Below are 18,364 nucleotides of genomic sequence, written 5' to 3' on the forward strand. Positions count from 1 at the left end.
TGAATAAGTTCTCGCTGTTTTTTCGTAAAAATGAATGCTTTATTTTAAAAAATTAGTAAAGAACCTGTTATTGAAAGTATTGTCCATCGCTGGCCACTACTTTCTCCCATCTTTCTGGCAGCATGTGAATACCACGTCGAAAGAACGCCTCATCTTTCGAGATTATCCACGAATCGACCCATTTTTAAAGCGTCTAAACCAATCTCTGCATGTTGTTTCCGACAAAGCATAGTCGCCGTAAGTCTCCACAAGAATTCTATGTGCTTTAGCTGCAGATTTTTTTTGAAAAAAGTAATGCAGTAAAATTCCCCGCAAATATTCTTTTTTTGGCACGAAATTCGACATGTTTAACGCAATAAAAAAATATGTTGTTTACACTTCGGCGGAATAACATATACCGTTATTTCGAGCCTAGTGGTGGAGGTTCACGATGAAGTTGGCTGTAGTATTGCCTGATTCAAAAAAACTAAGATAACGCCATCTATCGGGAAACAGCGAGAACTTATTCAAGTCCCTAATATATATATATATATATATATACATACATATTTATTTAAGGTTAACTTTGACTTACCCATACATAGGCACGATAGACTTATGTCTTTCAGTCCTCCTTTTGTATTTACTTGATGTGCATCCTTCAACAAAACAATAAGCGACCATATTGTTGTATATTATACTAATTTTTTTATTTAATTTATTTCTGATAGCAAAACACTCGCAGAAACACGTGCACATGTAGTACATGATTGATATGACCGACATGACCGACGTGACCAATACGTTATCGACATGACGTCGGTTTTAGTTCACGCATTTCTCAACTAGTCGATGTCGGCGCGATACATCTTGACATCCAGTCTGAAGTTGCTGCTAGCAGTCCATGTTATATAGTCAAAGAATACAGCTGTCTTTTCATACATGTGTAGAAAGAAATTTGTTTATATATATATATAATGAGAGACGACGGCCCGGTTTTAGACCGGAAATAAGTTGGCGCTGGAAGTTCATATTTTTTAATAAACTATAGCTCAAACGATTGCTCTCCCTAATTGCTCCCTCAGAATCAACAATTGCTCCCCTTTTAAAGTTATTATTTTTTAAGATATTAAAAAAAAACGTAAAATTTATAATTTTCACTCAAAAACATATTTCTAATAACTATATGCAACTAAATCCGGCATAGAACGATTGCTTCTTATTGCTCCATCATTATTTTAATAATTTATCGCATTTTTATTGAAAAAATAACAAATTAATCATTTCACAAGTGACGCCGCCGCCATCTATTGGCCGCCTATTGTAACTATATGGCTCGGCAGCCATTGGCGGAAATATTCAAACGTAATATAACAGCTCTATCGTTTATAACTATTACTACGTTTACGCGAGCGTTACTTCTGTAGTAACTTACGATAATTCACTCGTTTACGCGGAGTAAATTATCGTAAGTTACTACAAAATCCCAAATTTACTTCAATCTAACACAACATATTACACGTGCGAATAAATTTTATTCAAATATTTTTTATATGTTACATACATATGTCATAATTATTTGATACAAATACTTTTATATCGGTTTCTTTTAGCTGCACTTTTTCGTACACTTCGTACGAGGTGTACAAGGTGCAACCAAAACGGATCAACAGAGAAGTCGCATCATGACAGAGAAGTTTCGATTCCGGGACAATATCTTTCGGCGATCGATTCCGGTCGTGGTAAAGAACTCGGGTTAATTCCCGCTCTGTAGTCGTCGCAAATTAATAAGAAAAGAACGTATCTCTTAAAACGAGAATCTCGGTAGAAATCTTTTCGTTCTTTTATTGCAGCTCTGATAGCTTTGTCCGTTACAACCTGGAAGCCAAAGCAATCCTATATAAAAAATAATTTCTGAACGCGTTACATTCAGCCGCGTTAAATTAATTGAATCAGCGTATACGGCATTCCAATAAGCTGGAGTTCAGTATTTCCTTCGCTTTATTATGTCGGGCCGCCAGTCGACGGGATGCGTTTCCTCAGTCTGAAAACATAGATAACGGGATAATTAGCGCAAAGCTTAGAAAACGATGAGCTAGTCGAATGTTATCAGCGCGCGTGCGATTGCCAAATCGACACGAGCGTGATATAAAATTAACTTACGGCAGTATCGTCTTCCTTGTATACTTTAATCGTCTTGTCAGCCTCTGTCGTAATCATCCGAGTGCCTGACATGTCGAACGTAATGCTGAACACTCCAGCCTCGCTGTCCATTGATCCGGGCTGAACCGGCGCTTGGAGCCGCTGGAAATTGTATCCGGTTCGCCAGTCCCACAGATGTATGGTACCGTTGTCTGCGCCGGAAACCAAGACTCCGTCGGCATTTACGGCCAGGCAATTGACTATGGCGTTGTGGCCCGACAGGTTCTGAATAAATTTCCCCTCCGGACACTTCCACTGCTTGATATTGTCCGGCGACGCCGAGGCGAACATGTACAGAGACGGATGGAACGTCAGGGCGCGCACGCTCTTCTTGTGATTCGTCAGAGTGGCCCTGGACTTGCCGGCAGCAAGGTCCCACAGGCGAATCGTGCTGTCGTGGCTGCCGGTGACGATCTGCGGCTCGGCAGACTGACAGATCACGCTGGACACCGTGTCAGTGTGCCCGACGAGGGTATGAACATTCGCCTTGGTACGGATGTCCCACACTCTGCCGGTGGAATCACGCCCCGCCGTTACCAGGACGTCTATGCTAGGGTGTAACGCCATGGCGTACACCGCCGACAGATGTCCGTGAAATTGGCGGATGACCTTGTTGTGCTCAAGGTCCCAACATTTGATTTGTTGATCTTCGCCGCAGGAAAACAGATAGGGCATTCTCTGCGAGAACGCCAGGCCACGAACGCTGTTTATGTGGCCTGTTAGAGTAACCTTCAACCTGCCACTGGCTAAATCCCATATCTGTAAATACCAAATGACCGCTGATAACTCTGTACAGTTTCCATGGCGCGTGCCACTTGGGTTTCGCCATCGACGGCGTTTTCTTTTGCGGCATTGTGAGCGCACCGCTGCTGCCCATATTGCTTCCCGCACTTATTGGTACTACGCTTGCGCTTCCTTTTGTCGTAGTGTAAGGAACAATTGCCGAGGTAGGGTTAATTCCAAAAGTTTCATCTAAAAATCATATCAAAATAAAGACACATGTAAGAGTAACGATACTTATTTTTATCTCAATTGTGTAGGTATCGCAGGATATTACCTCCTGGCGGTGGAGGATCCGCAGTGTCATTGTCTTGCTGCGCTTTAATCGTATTTTGCTTGACCCGTTCTAATATTGGACCATAACAATCTTTAGCCTTAACTATTTTCTTCGTTTGTTGCCTAAAAAAATAAATATTATAAATAAATAACTGCTTCTCCACGAGATTAAAGCAGGCAGGTTTGATTTAAGTAGTAATTCAGAGTAGCTGCAACGGCAAGTTACTCACAACATAGGATTTTCCGGCGGTAAAGATCCTTGATTCAACAGGAACGTATCGTGAGTTCTCTTTAAGGACCGAAACACTAACGTGTGCACAGAATGCCGTTGGACATCCTAGAACAGCGGATAATGAAGTATAGATTTTTATTCGAAATAATTCAAAATAATTCAAAATAATATTCAAGACAATTAAAACACTCTTACCATATTTCGTAATAATGTAAGATATTGTAAGGATGTCCGAATAAATCGAAGAGATGACTCATTGGTATATATATTTAATAAACTTTCGTATATTATGTCTTTCGGAAACGAACGTAACTGGCGACTGGCTACTGACGAAGTCTTGACTCGACTCTCCAAGCTCTGAAACAAGACTGAACTCGCACGTGCTCGCACGTGGCAGTTGGCACGTGCACGACGACCGTTGAAGCGCGCCTCGCGCCCCAAGATCCCTAGATTCCCTAGTTACCAAGCGCCTATTGCGCCCTCCCGTGTATCAACCGGATAGACCGGCGGCCGCGCGCCACTTACATGCATTGCGACACTAGCGCGGCCTTACGCCATGAACCATTAACCAAATACTTCTAGATTTCTTACAATAGTGGCCGATTCACTATGAAATGAAACATCATGGCCGTCAGCCAATCAGCTTCTTCTTCTTCCGATTATTGGCACAGCTTTTTTTTTCGGTTACGCATCGGCCATTATTCGATTCGTCTATGGCCTAGTTTACATCGATCACTTGATACGCGTATTAAATAGTAAATAACTAGTAAATTAGTTTGATTATTGGCTGATCAGTTCAAATATACTATTTGATACGCGTATCAAGAGATCGGTGTAAACTAGGCCTATGATAACTGCGTAGTATGATACTGATGCGACTATATTTGTATTTCAGACTCGGGAATGTGTATATGTTTGTGCGTGCGTGTAAATGTGTGTGTATGTCGCGGCGTCCGCGGTGTCGGGAACTCGGGTTGATGCCGTAGGTTCGTTGGGCCCAAGCAAGCGGCCCAAGGAACTGCGCGGATCATTTCCCCCTGCGGTCTCAGCCAATCAGCGATTCGTCGCTCGGGTTAACATGTCCGTCTCCAGCCGGCGTCGGTTACGTTGCCGTTTGAAATCTCCAGCCAATCGCGGCGCGCGCGTCCGACGCGTGAGTGCCGCCGGGGCGACGCGATTGGTCAGCGAAATGGGCGCGCAAGCACGGCCAAGCTGGCTCCGTGGCCAAGCATCATTGAGGAGCCACGTTCAAGTTGAATTAGACACCGCAAACACACAATCGTCGGCGAGAGGCGAAAGAGCAGAAAAATCGGCGGCGCCGGAGTGTCCGAGGGTGCGATCGCGACGCGACGCCGGGCAGACCAATCGTGAGCGGTGAGCGGAGATCAGGACGAATGTCGCCCAGACGGACTCGCGCAGGTGAGAAACGAGAGGCGTCTTGTTGATCCCCTTTCGATCCGGGTGCAAGGTTATATAGCCACCCTCGACGTATATTTTGTGTTTTGTCGCGCGCGTGTTTCGAGAACTCGAGACGCTAACGCTTATCGAATCGATGATCGAGGAAGTTATTTAAATGGCTCTTATCATTTGGGCGACTTTAACCAAGCTCCGGTTAACTTGACCGGCAGAATTGTTTATTCGATTTTTTTACTGTATAATTTGTCATTCCTAATCTTCCTCTCTAACACATTCCTAACCTTCCTTCAAACAATAATTAATAATTCTATTCTTGTTAAAAATATTCTGGCAAGTATTTTTTGATAAGTTAATTGGAGCTTGGTTGTAGTCCCCCAAGTTAGTCTTGGATTTTTCTCTCAAAGCTTTCGATGCTTTGGAAAAGAATTCTGAGGTATCCTGTTTACTTTGCAGCAACGGCGGAACAGTCTGCTGTTTCCACTAGATCCAAAGCGCAGAGAATAAATAATGTGAGCCAGGATGTGGCTAAGTCGGCGCAGAAAGTCAGGCAGTCGCAGAGGAAGGAGAAGTCTGGTAAGAGCGATATGGAAGCTGCTAAGCAAAGCGCCAAAAAGGAATCGCCTGTGTGTGATGCGGAGGTAACATTGAAAAAGTCCGCAAAGAAGAAAACTTCTCGTCGTAGGCTTCATTTGAACAAAGTGGAAACTGAAGATGTGGACCAGAACGTGGACAATGAGGCAATCAGAATCTTGAGAGACAGATATTGCGACAATGTCACGACGGTGGACCTCGTCAGGCACAACTTTCTTGAGTTGAATGCCTCAAAAGATCTGGATTCAGAGAAAATACCTAATGGAAAATTACAACAGAAGATCTCTGCAAAAGTATCACCCATAGTCATCGTAGTCACTCCCAAAAGTACACCTCCGAAGCTCAGTCTTACGCCTCACAGATCTAAGAAGACGCCTAAGAAATCCCCGATCTCCTTAGGCTCTCCAAAAACGCATTCAATAGCTATACCCAAGCTGTTTAAGAGCCCAAGAAAATTATCTCTCGCTGCCACTGGCGAGGATTCTGAGGAGAGTTTGAAAAAACCGGATAGCGATTCTCATGCTAAAAAATCACGAAAGAGCAAGAAGGACAGTCCGAACAATAGTTCCGGATTTGACAAAAGCACATTGATATCGCCGACAGAAAAAAAGAAGCACAAGAAGTCTGATATAAATTTAAAGGTAACTGTGCGTAAATTCTCGAAATCTCCGAAAATAGTACTAAAATCTCCAAAATCGAAGAAATCGAAATCGCGCAAATTGAAGTTGTTATCTCCATCCCGGGTGAAAAAGAGCCCGTTAAAAACGTCTCCTAGTAGCCCTGGTACTTCGTCAAATCTCAATACCAGCTCGCCCAGAATTCGTATAAAAAAGTCTCCTTTATCCAAGGGAAAGAATTTATCATCAATCAAACGTCGTTTATTAAATTCGAAGTTAACAAACACGTTGACGGCTACGCAAATAAAAGATGTGCTGGCGGAACCGATCGTGCTGTTGGAGAAGCTATCGCCTGAAAATCTGAAACAAAAAAATATAGTTGCTAGCAAAACTCGATCAGATACTTTTATCAAAGTAAGATCTCCCTCAATCAGGGGAGGGAGCAGTTCCAAAGTATTAACACCAATCAAAAAAGCTTCTGTAAGTATGTCTCCTAAGCGAAATTCCAGCCCTAAATTAAGGAACAGTAGTGTGGAAAAATCACGATCTAGTAATACTAATAGAGTATCACCAAGAATTAAATATAATACGTCAATACCTTTAATGTCGTCCACTCCACGAGAGGGAAAAGTGACATTAATGGACACGAGTTTGGTATCTGATACTTCTATTGCTTCTGTAAATAACACGTCTCTTAATACTAGATTAAGACATAGGAGTCAATCTAACGTGCAGCTGTCTAACACAATGGATAAAAATACTGACATTAAAAATGTATCTAGACATTCTCTATTTGATAAAGAAATTAATGATACTAGTCAATCTCTCCTTTCGAACGTCACGAGACGAAACGCTACTTACGACAAGGATAATACGATGGAAAAGAAGCAGGAAAGCAAAAAAGACAACACCTATGAACTGGAACAACCGCAAACACTAAGTTTGCGACAAATGATTAAGAAGCGCACCTCAACAGAGGCGAATTTAAGCTCGAAAGATAATCCGAAGAAAGCTAAAGTGCGCTTTGCAGTTGGAACATCTGGCGGAGGCAGCGCACGAAAATCAATTAACAAGCTGAACGGATCGCGATCAAGTATTTCACCGAATGTTAGTGCACAAAATAGAAGCAATATTATGAATTCAGTATCTAAATCGAAAAAGGTTGAAACTCCAAAGCTTACTCAGAACTCGCTATTTTCTCCTTTCAAGAGATCAAGTCCAAGAAACCATGGAGGCACACCGAGAGCTCAATTGAGTAGAGTTCAAGTCACACCAAAAACCTTCGCATCAACTGAAAAGAAATCAGGTAAAACAAAACCAAAAATCGCTTACATTTCACATTTATTTCAATTTTATTTTATAATGTAATAACACACGCGGATTTACTTACAGAAAAAAAATCATCGACGAAGAAAGTACCAAATTTCTCAAGAATACATGAACAGATGTTTGCCAAGTCAGAATCGCTCGTGGATGCAAAGAAACGTTTGGAAGCCAGACACGGCAGACACCTAGCGTTCAGTAATTTGCTAACATTTTTTATTCTGCATGCCTTGGCGGTTCTTACAATTGCTAAAATTTTAAATTGTTTTTCTAGAACTTGTTTCTACGAAGAAAGCGGTAAAATCGCCAAAAACAGATGTGGAAACGGAAGAGAAGAGATTATTACCAACCGACACAAGGGACGGTATTCACAATAGATTTGGGTTTAAGTTGAAAAAACCAGAAGCTACGAACATTATGTTGAAAAAACAACCAGTTTTTTCAAGGTACACCAGATTTATCTTGAGAAAAATATTTTATAAGTTTTACAGGTCAATTTATTCGCAAGATACTGCTCTTATCTATATTATAAGTTTAAGATAATTTTAAATATATATATATATATATATATATAGATCTGTAAAACTTCAAGATAATTTAATATAAAATTTTAAACGAGATATGAATATTTGCAGGCAAAAACAGCAACATGAAACGCGGATGATGCTGAAGGGTGTACGAACAAATCGACGATTCGAACTGCAAATGAAAGCTCGCAATGTAAACTCGTAAAGATCCATGCTGTATTATATATAGCATGTACCTCGATCTTTCTTTTTGTTGATGTAGTTTATCGCATAAGTTTTTCTCTCTCTTGAAATATTAAACTGTTTTTACTAATATATTAACTTGAAAATTTTGGGGAGGGAAGAATTTCAAGAAATACTTCAAATATTTTGTTTAATTATATTCATGTAAATATTAAGAAACGCGTGTATCATATGCTGTCCTTTTTTCTCCTAAGGGGAATGTGTTTTCTATACATATAACTGGTTTATTAGCATAAATTATAATTAGTGGAATTAAGAAAATTAGTGGTTATTGCTTTAACATGTGTTTGTACAAATTTATGTTTTCACATAAGTCTGCTTTTAACTATAATCTTTAACTATAATTTTCTTTTCTGTTTGTTGTTTTTTAAGTATGAACAGTAGGGATAAAAACACTAAGATCTTTCACAAAAGTATATCTCTTTGGAGAAATTTTACATCTCGAAATGGAGTAAAAACCCTTGAATTATTAATTTATACCCAGGGACAACAAATGATTTAACAGTTAATAAAATAAGATAATTCGTAAGATAAGCATTATATGATATTTTTGTGAGTTATTCTTAAGTCATATTAAATCACTGATCATTTGTAGTGTATTAAGATTTTAATAAGTTAGTTGGTTTCTGAACTGACGACTAATTTATTATTTATAGATAATCCACAAGCAATGTAGTTCGATTTATTTCTATACTTAATATTTGCTGTAAACAGTATTGCCAGATAAGCTCGTATCAAGATTATAATTAATAAAAATGCTATGGCTTTCTTGGATGATTTGTATAAACTGTAAAATTACTTCTCGTAATCTTAGAGAACGTAACTTGGAAATTATTTCTAAAAGTTTCTTCGTGTATATATACATATATATGTACAGGATGTTCGATAAAAGTTACCTAGTAATGACAGAACCATAGCTTTTTTTTATTAGCCTTGAGAGTATTTTTGACTGTGAAAGATAACGCGACCAGAGAAAGCCATCACCGAAAGATTATTTCGACACTGGAAGGACGTGAACGCCAGTCGCTTTTTTTTCTTATCGGATAGAGGATTGAGGTCATTGAAGTGGATATTACGGCGATCTGTCCAATCGATCCCTCCATTGTAATACAGAAAGATTAATCGATTCTAAAGAATCACGATGCAAGAGACCAGAATAAATCTTGATTAAGACTCGAACTCGACTTTACAAGCTAATGTTTTTTTAAATAATGGCTCTGAGAGCAATATTATTGTGAAATTTACATGATTTATATCCGAAATGTTTCGTGCTAAGAAAAGGAAAATTCAAAGTAATACTAGCTTTACTTTAAGCTTTTCTAAGAGCTCTGGGAGCTCTGATCGAGCAAGATTATCGAGCTCATGACTAAGTTTACATGACATCATTAATCGAGTAGTAACATTTGTAGTTATAACTTTCTAAAACGCGTGCTCGGTTACGCGAAGAGATGTTATTTTATCTCCAAAGAAATCTTGATTTTGTTAAAGAAATACAACATATACTTTTCACAATTTTATTTTACATTGACAATGCAATCATAATTCGCTTAGCGTTTACACATTTCTTTAAAACCAGATTTATAAGTCGACATCTCTTCGTCAACGGGTGTAGAGTAATAACTGATGTCAATAAAACCGCATTTAACAAGCGTTTATAATTACGTTTACATAGCGGCTTATAATCCGGTTTAATAACTACCGTGTACTATCCCATCTAAAATGTTTCTTCTTTTGATTAAAAATTTTGGATTAAATAGTATACGGTAGTTACTAAACTAGATTGTAAGCCGCTGTGTAAACATATATAGTCTATTATATATTTTGTATCAGTTATAACTATACTGATGTTATTAAACCCGATTTAATAGTGACATGCCAACGTAGTCCATGATTTGTATATATATATTTCACATTAGGAAAAAGAGAAAATTCGATGTAATTTGGGAGAATAGTAGGAGGGTAAAATAATGTATCATTTCAATAAAGTTTCTTTCTATCTTGTCAGACGTCTCTAATACATTACTTCCTGCTACCATGGAAAGAAGCGGGATGGAAGAGGAATATTATTTGTTCCTTTTCCTTCATTTTTGTGTGGAATCTTATTTGGTCGGTGCTCTTGGGATGATATTCACCGTCCGATTTTATATTTAAGACCTTTAAGTGCGATCTTGAGACGTCATATAATTTTGCTGGACGGATAGAATCTTGAAGCAAGACTGGATTTAAAATTAGACTTATGTCCATCTCTGTCAATGCAGATTAACTTTAATCTCTCGGTTCAACTTACCTTTTATCTCCGTCTAATTCCTAAAACTAAAAGAAGATAAAAAAGTAAGTTAAACCGAGATTAAAGTTAATCTACATTGGTAGAGATGGTCATTAGGATTTCAAATTTAAGGATTATCGGATTATCCCCTCGCGATTTCAATCGATCTCATTGATCGCGGTCCGATACTCCGATATCGCCGCGGCGCGGCGCGGCGACGAGACACGTGTTGCGTGCGCGTGCACAGTACAAACAGCGACCGGGCGCGCGGGTAGCCAAGGTGGCCACAACACGAGGGCGAAATCGCGTCGGTCCGTACGGTACATACGTTTCTGTACGTACCGCTTTTTGTGACAGATGTTTTGCGCGATTAATCCGCTTTGTTAATTCGCGGTCGCGCGGTCGCGAGCGTGTACAAAAGTACGCGCAAGTGTGCCCCCTTCTCCCGCGGGTCCCACGCGCGCTTAAGAAGCCACGCGTCACCGCCCGTCGCGGTGCTGTCATCGTGCCCGAAGAGTCGACATCCATCGAGAGAGTCCGGAGCAGACAGAGAAGGATAGACATCAGGAGAGACGGAAAGAGAGCGAGGGAGCACCGAAGGAAGGAGAACGCGCTTCGTCAAATGTCTCGCGGACGAGACGGTTAGATATCTTCCTTCGTTGGCGAGCGGAGAGGAAGAGAGGGAGAGAGAGAGAGAGAGATAAAGAGAGAGGTAGAGGGTGATAGAGAGAGGGAGAGAGACGGAGAGACTCGGGCCAGCTGGTCTTGCAAGTTCGTTGGGGCACCGTCGCGAACGCCAGGAAGCATCGTCCGCGCGAGGATCGCCCGGGAGGATCGTGGGGGGAGCGATAATCATCGCTCGGCGAAGCTCGGCCTGCTCGGCCGCGACGTGCCCGTGCCATCATCGCGACGACAATGGCAAAGACGTACGATTATTTATTCAAGCTGCTGCTGATCGGCGACTCCGGCGTCGGCAAGACCTGCGTGCTGTTCCGGTTCTCCGAGGACGCGTTCAACACCACCTTCATCTCGACCATCGGTACGTTCCGGTGTCCCCGTCTCCCCACCTACCCCCCCCCTCCCCTCCCCCCGACATCGCCGCCTCGTTTGCGGTTTGTGCGCTTTATTAATCCGCTGGCTTGCGCGGCGCGGGCCGGGGTGTGTCTCGAGAAAACGTGTGCCGCTCTGCCACTCGATAATGGACAAAGAGCACATTATGCCGCTTACAGTAACGTGATTCATCCCGCGCCACGCGCTTGTATCCACTTTTCCCGCATCCTCGGGGAGTGCTCTGAATTCTTGACTCATCGTCTCATTGTACGTTTCAGGCATTGACTTTAAGATCCGTACCATCGAATTGGACGGGAAGAAAATCAAGCTACAAATATGGTAAATATATACTTCATGTTCCTTTTCTCCTCCATCTGCTGATTAATTCGAGTGCAATTTAGATTCGTAAAGTCGAGCTGGATCTTTACGATATACGACACAGCGAATGTATTTGCGCTTGTGTAGGGACACCGCTGGACAAGAGAGGTTTCGCACCATCACCACGGCGTACTATCGCGGCGCGATGGGAATCATGTTGGTGTACGACGTTACAAACGACAAAAGTTTTGAAAACATAAAAAACTGGATTCGTAATATAGAGGAGAACGCGTCGGCGGACGTGGAGAAAATGTTGTTAGGCAATAAGTGTGAGCTTACAGACAAGAGGCAAGTGACTAAGGAAAGGGGCGAGCAACTGGCTGTGGAATACGGCATTAAGTTTATGGAAACCTCGGCGAAATCTAGTATCAATGTGGAAGAGGCTTTTTATACTTTGGCGCGCGATATCAAAGCAAAAATGGAAAAGAAACTGGTGAGGAAACATGAATCATACCGTATATACTTCAAGGAGATTACAGATATTGATTGTCCAAATATAGATTATTTTGTAATCGGAATTCAGATTTCTGTGTAATTGAGATATGCTGTAATCTATATTTCAACGTGTAAAGCCTTCCATATCTAAAATCGATAGGTTAACAATTAGAAAAATATGTATAAATTAGGGGAAAAAAATGTGTGCTTAATCACATACGTATATTAGTTTTCACTTATGAACATTTTTTCTTACGTGTTCTATGAAATAACCACTGTTTCTCTGTTTCCTGTCTCTGTTTCTCTGTGTTTGGTGCTGGTCTATCTTGGCAGAAGGTAACTTTCTTCGTACACCGTTTTTAGTTAAGGGATTACATACCTTTTACAGGCCTAAAACTAGGTCGAAATTAATGGAATTTTTATTGTGTAAAAATCGGTTTTCTTTTATTTATAAAAAAACAGCCATAAAACGAAAAAAAATTCTATGACAAGCACTCGATTATTGTATTGAGAGTAGTAAAAAATTGCACGCAAATCGGTCCACTAGTCTCCGAGATATTTCTGGTATCGATTTTCAAAACATTGTTTAAAGTTCAAAGAGAAAAACATTGTTTAAAGTTTTACGTGACACTAACAGATGCATGCTGTGGATAAATTGTTGAATAAATTTTTTTTTGCTTTACGCAGCATCGTTGATGGCTGGGCCATAAAATACTCCTTCCTTTGATGTAGAAGCCTCCTCATTATCTTTTTTTGCTCTTTGCACATTGTCCGCTCATCCTTCGTCGCGTGCAGAATTATTTTCGTCATTTTTGTGAAACTTTTCTGGGCTATAACTTCGTTTTTTTGTGAATTTTATTTTGTAAATTTCTCAATAAAAATTTCAGGGAATACTCTTAGGATAGTACTATCGAAAAAAATATATAATTGAAAAATCGATTTTTCTGACCCTGTGAAAGGTATGTAATCCCTTAATTATGTATCTCGAATTCTATATCTATAACGTAACAACTAACAAAGCTAACACTATTATTTTGTGATGATCAGTGCATTTTGTATCATATATCATCTGTGGTCCGTTTAATTTATTTTAACAATATCATACATGCAAGCAAATGTCTACTAAAAGAATATTGCGACTTCATGCTAATCAAATGTATTAACTCAAACAACATCCATTGTCTCAAATATTCTTCATACCTCTGATATCAATTCCGATCTATAATGTCTTGCTTGAGAATGTGTCATTTTTGCATTATTGCATTAATTGTAAACTTGTTTAACGTTTGGGTTTATGTTATGTTATTCATAATTAACTTTGTGATAAATATTTCTAATAACTGAACAAATACAAATCACAATGATAATACGCATGATGTGCGCACTATCTTAATTGCTAGACTGAGTAACAAATAACACTGTCTGGTGATGAGCGAAGTGTACCAAAAATGGCGTGAGACTATGTTGAGATTTTGTGCACTAAATATACCTGCTTAAGTTGTGTCACGCATTCTGTTAATACCGTGTCTTGTTTTACGCAGGAGGCATCGAATCCACCGAAAGGCGGCGGCCATCAGTTGAAAGCTTCAGAACCACAGAGGAAGCCACCTAGTTGGCTCGCCCGTTGTACTATACTCTGACCCCCCAAATATTTTCAACTGTTCAAGGAGGCGCATCTATTTACTATCATTATTTACTTATGTTCATTTCGTCGAACAAAACCGATGTTCTGTGGAACTTTTCACATCCCAAGTATCGGGTATAGTGGGTTTATTCCTTGACAATGAAACGTTATCGCATCGTATTAAAGACTCAGAAATTATTTGCATGAATGTATATTTTTTTGCCGAAGAAACCCTCAGAGGAGAAAGTATTAAAACATTTTATTATAGAGAAGAAAGTGCGTGTCGTTTTAGTTAATAATGCAACAGCTACAGAGTTTGTTATGCAAATATTCTACTTGTTAATCAATATAATTAAATGGACTTAGGTGAGATAGTTCCGCGGTAATTTAAGTTGTCCGGGATCTAATGATGTGATCTATATCTTATCGTGTTTCTTAAGAAGTTTACTGGTGTAATTTATTGAATCAGGTCAGATGTGATATATTAAACACACAATGAACTTCTCCTCTGGTTTTCTTATATCAAGGGTATAATGGTTGATTTTTTTTATCGAAAAATCACTATTAAATGTAAAAGTACGTGTTACTTAATTTTTATGGCAATGGGATGAAGTATACAACTTCTTATGCACGAAATTCTGTAATTCATATTTCAACCTGATTTACATCGTGTGTGTTTCTTTTATCGGAGGACCATGTGTCTTTAAAAGTATATATATATGTAGAAACATACATCACACCGTACAACATCACATACAATGACTAACAGTAAGAAAAAAAATAAGATTAAGCAGTATAGGTATCACGATCGTTTTTATACTGTTACTAAGCAGATATAGCTTTTTCACAAAATTAACGGAAAAACGTAAAGTGTACTAGAGCATTAATTGACGTAACTAAAATGCCTTGTGACGAATTGAACAAGAACTTTATAGAGACAATTTTGTTATGTCACGGATAGTCATAGAATTTTTATTAGGTCTAAAAAAAAGAAAAAGAGTGGAACGAGCAATGAGTACGCGAAGCTTATCTTCCGGCGGATTTACTTTGCATATAGAAATAGGGATCATTTACAGGGATCTGCAGTAAAAGAAAAAAAAATAATAAACAAATCTCTCTTTCGTTCGCTGGTTGTCATGATGTGCATCTTGCAAGTTTGCATTTTTACCATCAAAACTTGTTCAACTTATACTTAAATATACAAACGATTATTATAATACATTTTTTATTAATCCTGTACATAACACGTGTCAGTATATTTATTGATAAAATCCTATCCTGTTCTTGATGTGGATGGCAAAGATAATTTTCCTATCTTCGGATGTGCGTCATAATTTACGGATTCTTCCATAGGGCCTGCGTTGTTGATTGTCATTGAAGCTAGCTTATGTTCCAAATCTTTGATTTTCGCTTTATTCTTTTGATGTATCGCGTGCGTGCACAGACCCACGGTTTGTAAGCGTTGATTGAAGGTAATAATCTCTTCGCAGGATTTCTGCAGGTGTTGATGCTCCTCTTTAAGTTTCGCGATTTTACTAAAAGGTCAATGATGAATTATTGAGTTACAAGATTAAATTTTCGCTTTGTTATTAACATTATTGTTGTAGAAAAGCCGACCAGAGAAAATCTATTATTAAAATTGTGATAAGTTATAAGATTGGAAAAAAAGCCGCATGTATAAGATTAAGATTCTATGTAAAATAATATCGTATAAGATTGAGTGTTTCATTTAATTGCTGCGTATAAAAGGTCGAGCACGGCGAATATTCGACAGGCTTATTCACGACGAGGTCAAACGTACTGATCGATAGCGGTAATAACGCGCGAACTGTCACGTTCGAGATTCTTTAACGCTTGTTCCATTCTCTTGTTACTCGCGTCCCTCTGACGCAGGTTCTCCTCTAAGCGCCGAATTTTGATTGTACACTCGGCCTCGTGCACCTTCGCGGCCGCGGCTTGACTCATCAGGGACTCGTGTTGTTTCGCCATCGCCTCGTATTTGACCCGCAGCTGAACGTTCTCGACCTGATTTTTCGTTTGCTGCTGCTGCGACTCGTTCACCACCTCCGTGACCGCCCTTAGATGCATCCTTAATTCGTGCGAGACACCGCGCTCTTTCTCCAACTCTAACTCCGTGCTGTATAAAGCGTGACGAGCTTCCAGAAGTTCCTTCTGCATCGTCTGCAGGGTATCCTACCCTCGAAATGTACATGATTTATATGATATAATTGACAATCAAACCAGCCACTGTAGAAAGTACTTAATTATTTCTTTTCTTTAAAAGAAGTAATTTTTGTTCTAGCATTATTACTAAATCTCTCGAGTTGGGAAAAGGATTAAGAATCTTTTAATGTGTGTGCAGCACTTAAGAATCAACACACTTGAATTATTTTTGAATTTCAAAATAAAGAATAACAAAACACTTTTGCTGAGATAAACAACTGTGCGTGATTTTCGTAATTGAAGATGACTTCGCATCAAGCTTTGATTAATTTAATCGGTAATTTCACTAGCATAATTGCTTCCAACAAAATTTTTAATCAATACATTAGAATTAATTACAATTAATTAGCATAATTCTAACTAATGTAACAGTTTAATTCGTCGTCTCTAATCTAATCTTTCTTTTTTTCATATTAAATAAACATTCTATCTATATATGTCGGTACACATTCTATCGTCGTGACTCAGACGGGTGACGTCGACCAATTTCCGATTAACTTAATCAATGATTAATTCAACCGGCAACATTTCTAACCATGTAATTCGTTGTCCTTAATTTAATTTCCTCTTCTTTCTTTCCGAGTATTAAACAATCAAAAATTAATTATTCTATCCACATGGACGAACTAGTACAAGTATTGCTCATTAATCGTCAATTAAGTTAACCGCAGTTCAATCGAAGTCGTCCTTAGAAATACGCTCTAAATATAATCCAGGTATCCTGCAATATCTAAACCTCCGCATATTCATCGATACTACTTCGTGAGTTGATTTAAGAACATGCACAGATACACGCGCTGGGCGTAAAGGGTTAAGCGCGCTTCGAGTGTTAATCAATATAGCCAGTCGTATTATTCACCGCGTCGCTTTGCAACTCGTAGAACTTTTCACGGATTTGCCGCTCCAATTGACAGACGTCCTGCACGCTCGGTGTGTTTCCATCGTCCATAATTCGCGAAGTGCTCTCGCCTTGGAGTATAATTGTTAATTAACGCGGAACGCGCCTGGAATTGTCAGCTGGAATTTTCACGTTTTGCAATTGTCTTCAAGTGGAAAAAGCAGGTTTTTAAATAAGAGGCTGATTTGAATAATTAACGATGATGTGAGATTTCATATATGTTTACATCGCACTATATATACCTACAAAAAAAGCATTCCCGTTCTGGAACATGTTTATTAATAACGCCTGAACACGTCTGAAGTTCTCAGCTTTAATTTTCGCACTTGCGATTATCTTCAAGTAGGAAGGCAAGCCGCGAGTTTTCAAACAAGAAATTTGATTGAGAAATTATGATTACATAAATAGAATTGATTTAATATCAATGGATGCGCGATTTTTTCCCCGAATATAATATCGCATGTTTAATTCTGATACATACATGCCTATTTTTCTGTATTTAACTTGTTTTATTATTTATTATTTATTCGTTACATATATGACGAAATATATATATATATAAGTCAAATATTTTAAAAAATTTGACTTACACCACTGTAGTTTTTACCCCTCTATATATATAAATTAGATTACATATAAGAATAATGAGAGATAAGACTAAATATATTAACAAATAAATATCTATATTATATAATAATAAATATAATATATATTTAGCTCGTTCTATTATCCATTCATTAATATGTTATTTGCGTTCTTTTCAGCTCTCATAAATTTTCGCCGTACTCGAGCTCGCATTTGTACTTCGTTTTCATTTCACGCCCTTAAAACACTTGAATAGTGCCTGAGCGTCTCTCCATTTTTCATTCTCATGTACTGCTTTTACATTAATCCCCCAAAAAGAAACAGAGAGATAGGTCACAGATGCTTGAAACGGGAACAAAGTGATTCACAGACTCCTCTCGTAATAACACCTCTATATAGGATTCGTCTACAGGGTGCCTTGTTTCATTTCTTGCGCTTTTTACATTTATAAAATAAACAGTAAGGAATCTGACAGAATCTCTTATTAAAATTTAATACTTTGACAATGGACCTCTTTGTACATCGTTTTCACATCTAGTTCAACGTACGAGCTAGTCTCTCTCTATAATTTTTAATGCAATTGAGTATTATTTAATGTTTATGTTATTTTGACTGGCGATAATGGTAAATGATATTACTCGAATTTCCTCAATATTGGCCATTTAACACAAGCCACTTAACTTCTCGTTATAAACTTTTCAGAACCGGTGAACATTATC

The 18,364-nt window shown here is 38.8% G+C and overlaps 3 protein-coding genes and 1 pseudogene across 5 annotated transcripts; 2 read left to right on the forward strand and 2 right to left on the reverse strand.

Moving 5' to 3' along the window:
- Positions 1–1,494: 1,494 nt before the first annotated feature.
- On the reverse strand, positions 1,495–3,951 carry LOC139771128 (pleiotropic regulator 1-like; annotated as a pseudogene).
- A 243-nt stretch (positions 3,952–4,194) lies between these two features.
- LOC139771130 (uncharacterized) lies at positions 4,195–10,190 on the forward strand. Of its 3 annotated transcripts, XM_071703652.1 has the most exons (6): positions 4,195–4,888; positions 5,339–7,200; positions 7,303–7,399; positions 7,486–7,614; positions 7,691–7,862; positions 8,052–10,190. In XM_071703652.1, the coding sequence occupies exons 1-6, from the start codon at positions 4,864–4,866 to the stop codon at positions 8,146–8,148; spliced, it is 2,382 nt and encodes a 793-aa protein (XP_071559753.1). In that variant the 5' UTR covers positions 4,195–4,863; the 3' UTR covers positions 8,149–10,190. The 3 variants fall into 3 exon arrangements, with proteins under 3 accessions (XP_071559753.1, XP_071559752.1, XP_071559754.1); XM_071703651.1 differs by having other exon boundaries at positions 4,196–4,888; positions 5,339–7,399; XM_071703653.1 differs by lacking the exon at positions 4,195–4,888 and adding an exon at positions 4,913–5,215 and having other exon boundaries at positions 5,339–7,399.
- A 544-nt stretch (positions 10,191–10,734) lies between these two features.
- Rab8 (RAS oncogene family member Rab8) lies at positions 10,735–15,156 on the forward strand. Its single transcript, XM_071703671.1, has 4 exons — positions 10,735–11,491; positions 11,781–11,841; positions 11,968–12,313; positions 13,857–15,156. Exons 1-4 carry the CDS (start codon positions 11,368–11,370, stop codon positions 13,953–13,955), a joined length of 630 nt encoding a protein of 209 aa, XP_071559772.1. The 5' UTR covers positions 10,735–11,367; the 3' UTR covers positions 13,956–15,156.
- On the reverse strand, positions 15,148–17,556 carry LOC139771139 (uncharacterized). Its single transcript, XM_071703670.1, has 3 exons — positions 17,022–17,556; positions 15,741–16,132; positions 15,148–15,474 (listed from the first exon to the last, which is right to left on the reverse strand). Exons 1-3 carry the CDS (start codon positions 17,109–17,111, stop codon positions 15,213–15,215), a joined length of 744 nt encoding a protein of 247 aa, XP_071559771.1. The 5' UTR covers positions 17,112–17,556; the 3' UTR covers positions 15,148–15,212.
- Positions 17,557–18,364: the final 808 nt, after the last annotated feature.

Source organism: Temnothorax nylanderi, unplaced genomic scaffold (assembly GCF_030848795.1).
Source record: "Temnothorax nylanderi isolate EJ_2023f unplaced genomic scaffold, tnyl_v1.0 TNYL_tig0036_pilon, whole genome shotgun sequence".
Taxonomy (NCBI): Eukaryota; Metazoa; Arthropoda; class Insecta; order Hymenoptera; family Formicidae; genus Temnothorax; species Temnothorax nylanderi.

What these genes read in the sequence shown, in the direction of transcription:
- LOC139771130 (XM_071703651.1), top strand. Translation starts at nt 4,864, where the DNA reads ATGTCGCCCAGACGGACTCGCGCAG. An exon ending in ATCAACTGAAAAGAAATCAG is followed by an intron (nt 7,400 to 7,485) that starts GTAAAACAAAAC and finishes ATTTACTTACAG; the next exon opens with AAAAAAAATCATCGACGAAG. An exon ending in AAACAACCAGTTTTTTCAAG is followed by an intron (nt 7,863 to 8,051) that starts GTACACCAGATT and finishes GAATATTTGCAG; the next exon opens with GCAAAAACAGCAACATGAAA.
- Rab8 (XM_071703671.1), top strand. Translation starts at nt 11,368, where the DNA reads ATGGCAAAGACGTACGATTATTTATTCAAGCTGCTGCTGATCGGCGAC. An exon ending in AAAATCAAGCTACAAATATG is followed by an intron (nt 11,842 to 11,967) that starts GTAAATATATAC and finishes GCGCTTGTGTAG; the next exon opens with GGACACCGCTGGACAAGAGA. An exon ending in CAAAAATGGAAAAGAAACTG is followed by an intron (nt 12,314 to 13,856) that starts GTGAGGAAACAT and finishes TGTTTTACGCAG; the next exon opens with GAGGCATCGAATCCACCGAA.
- LOC139771139 (XM_071703670.1), bottom strand. Translation starts at nt 17,111, where the DNA reads ATGGACGATGGAAACACACCGAGCGTGCAGGACGTCTGTCAATTGGAG. An exon ending in ACGAGTTGCAAAGCGACGCG is followed by an intron (nt 16,133 to 17,021) that starts GTGAATAATACG and finishes TTTCGAGGGTAG; the next exon opens with GATACCCTGCAGACGATGCA. An exon ending in GTTATTACCGCTATCGATCA is followed by an intron (nt 15,475 to 15,740) that starts GTACGTTTGACC and finishes TTGACCTTTTAG; the next exon opens with TAAAATCGCGAAACTTAAAG.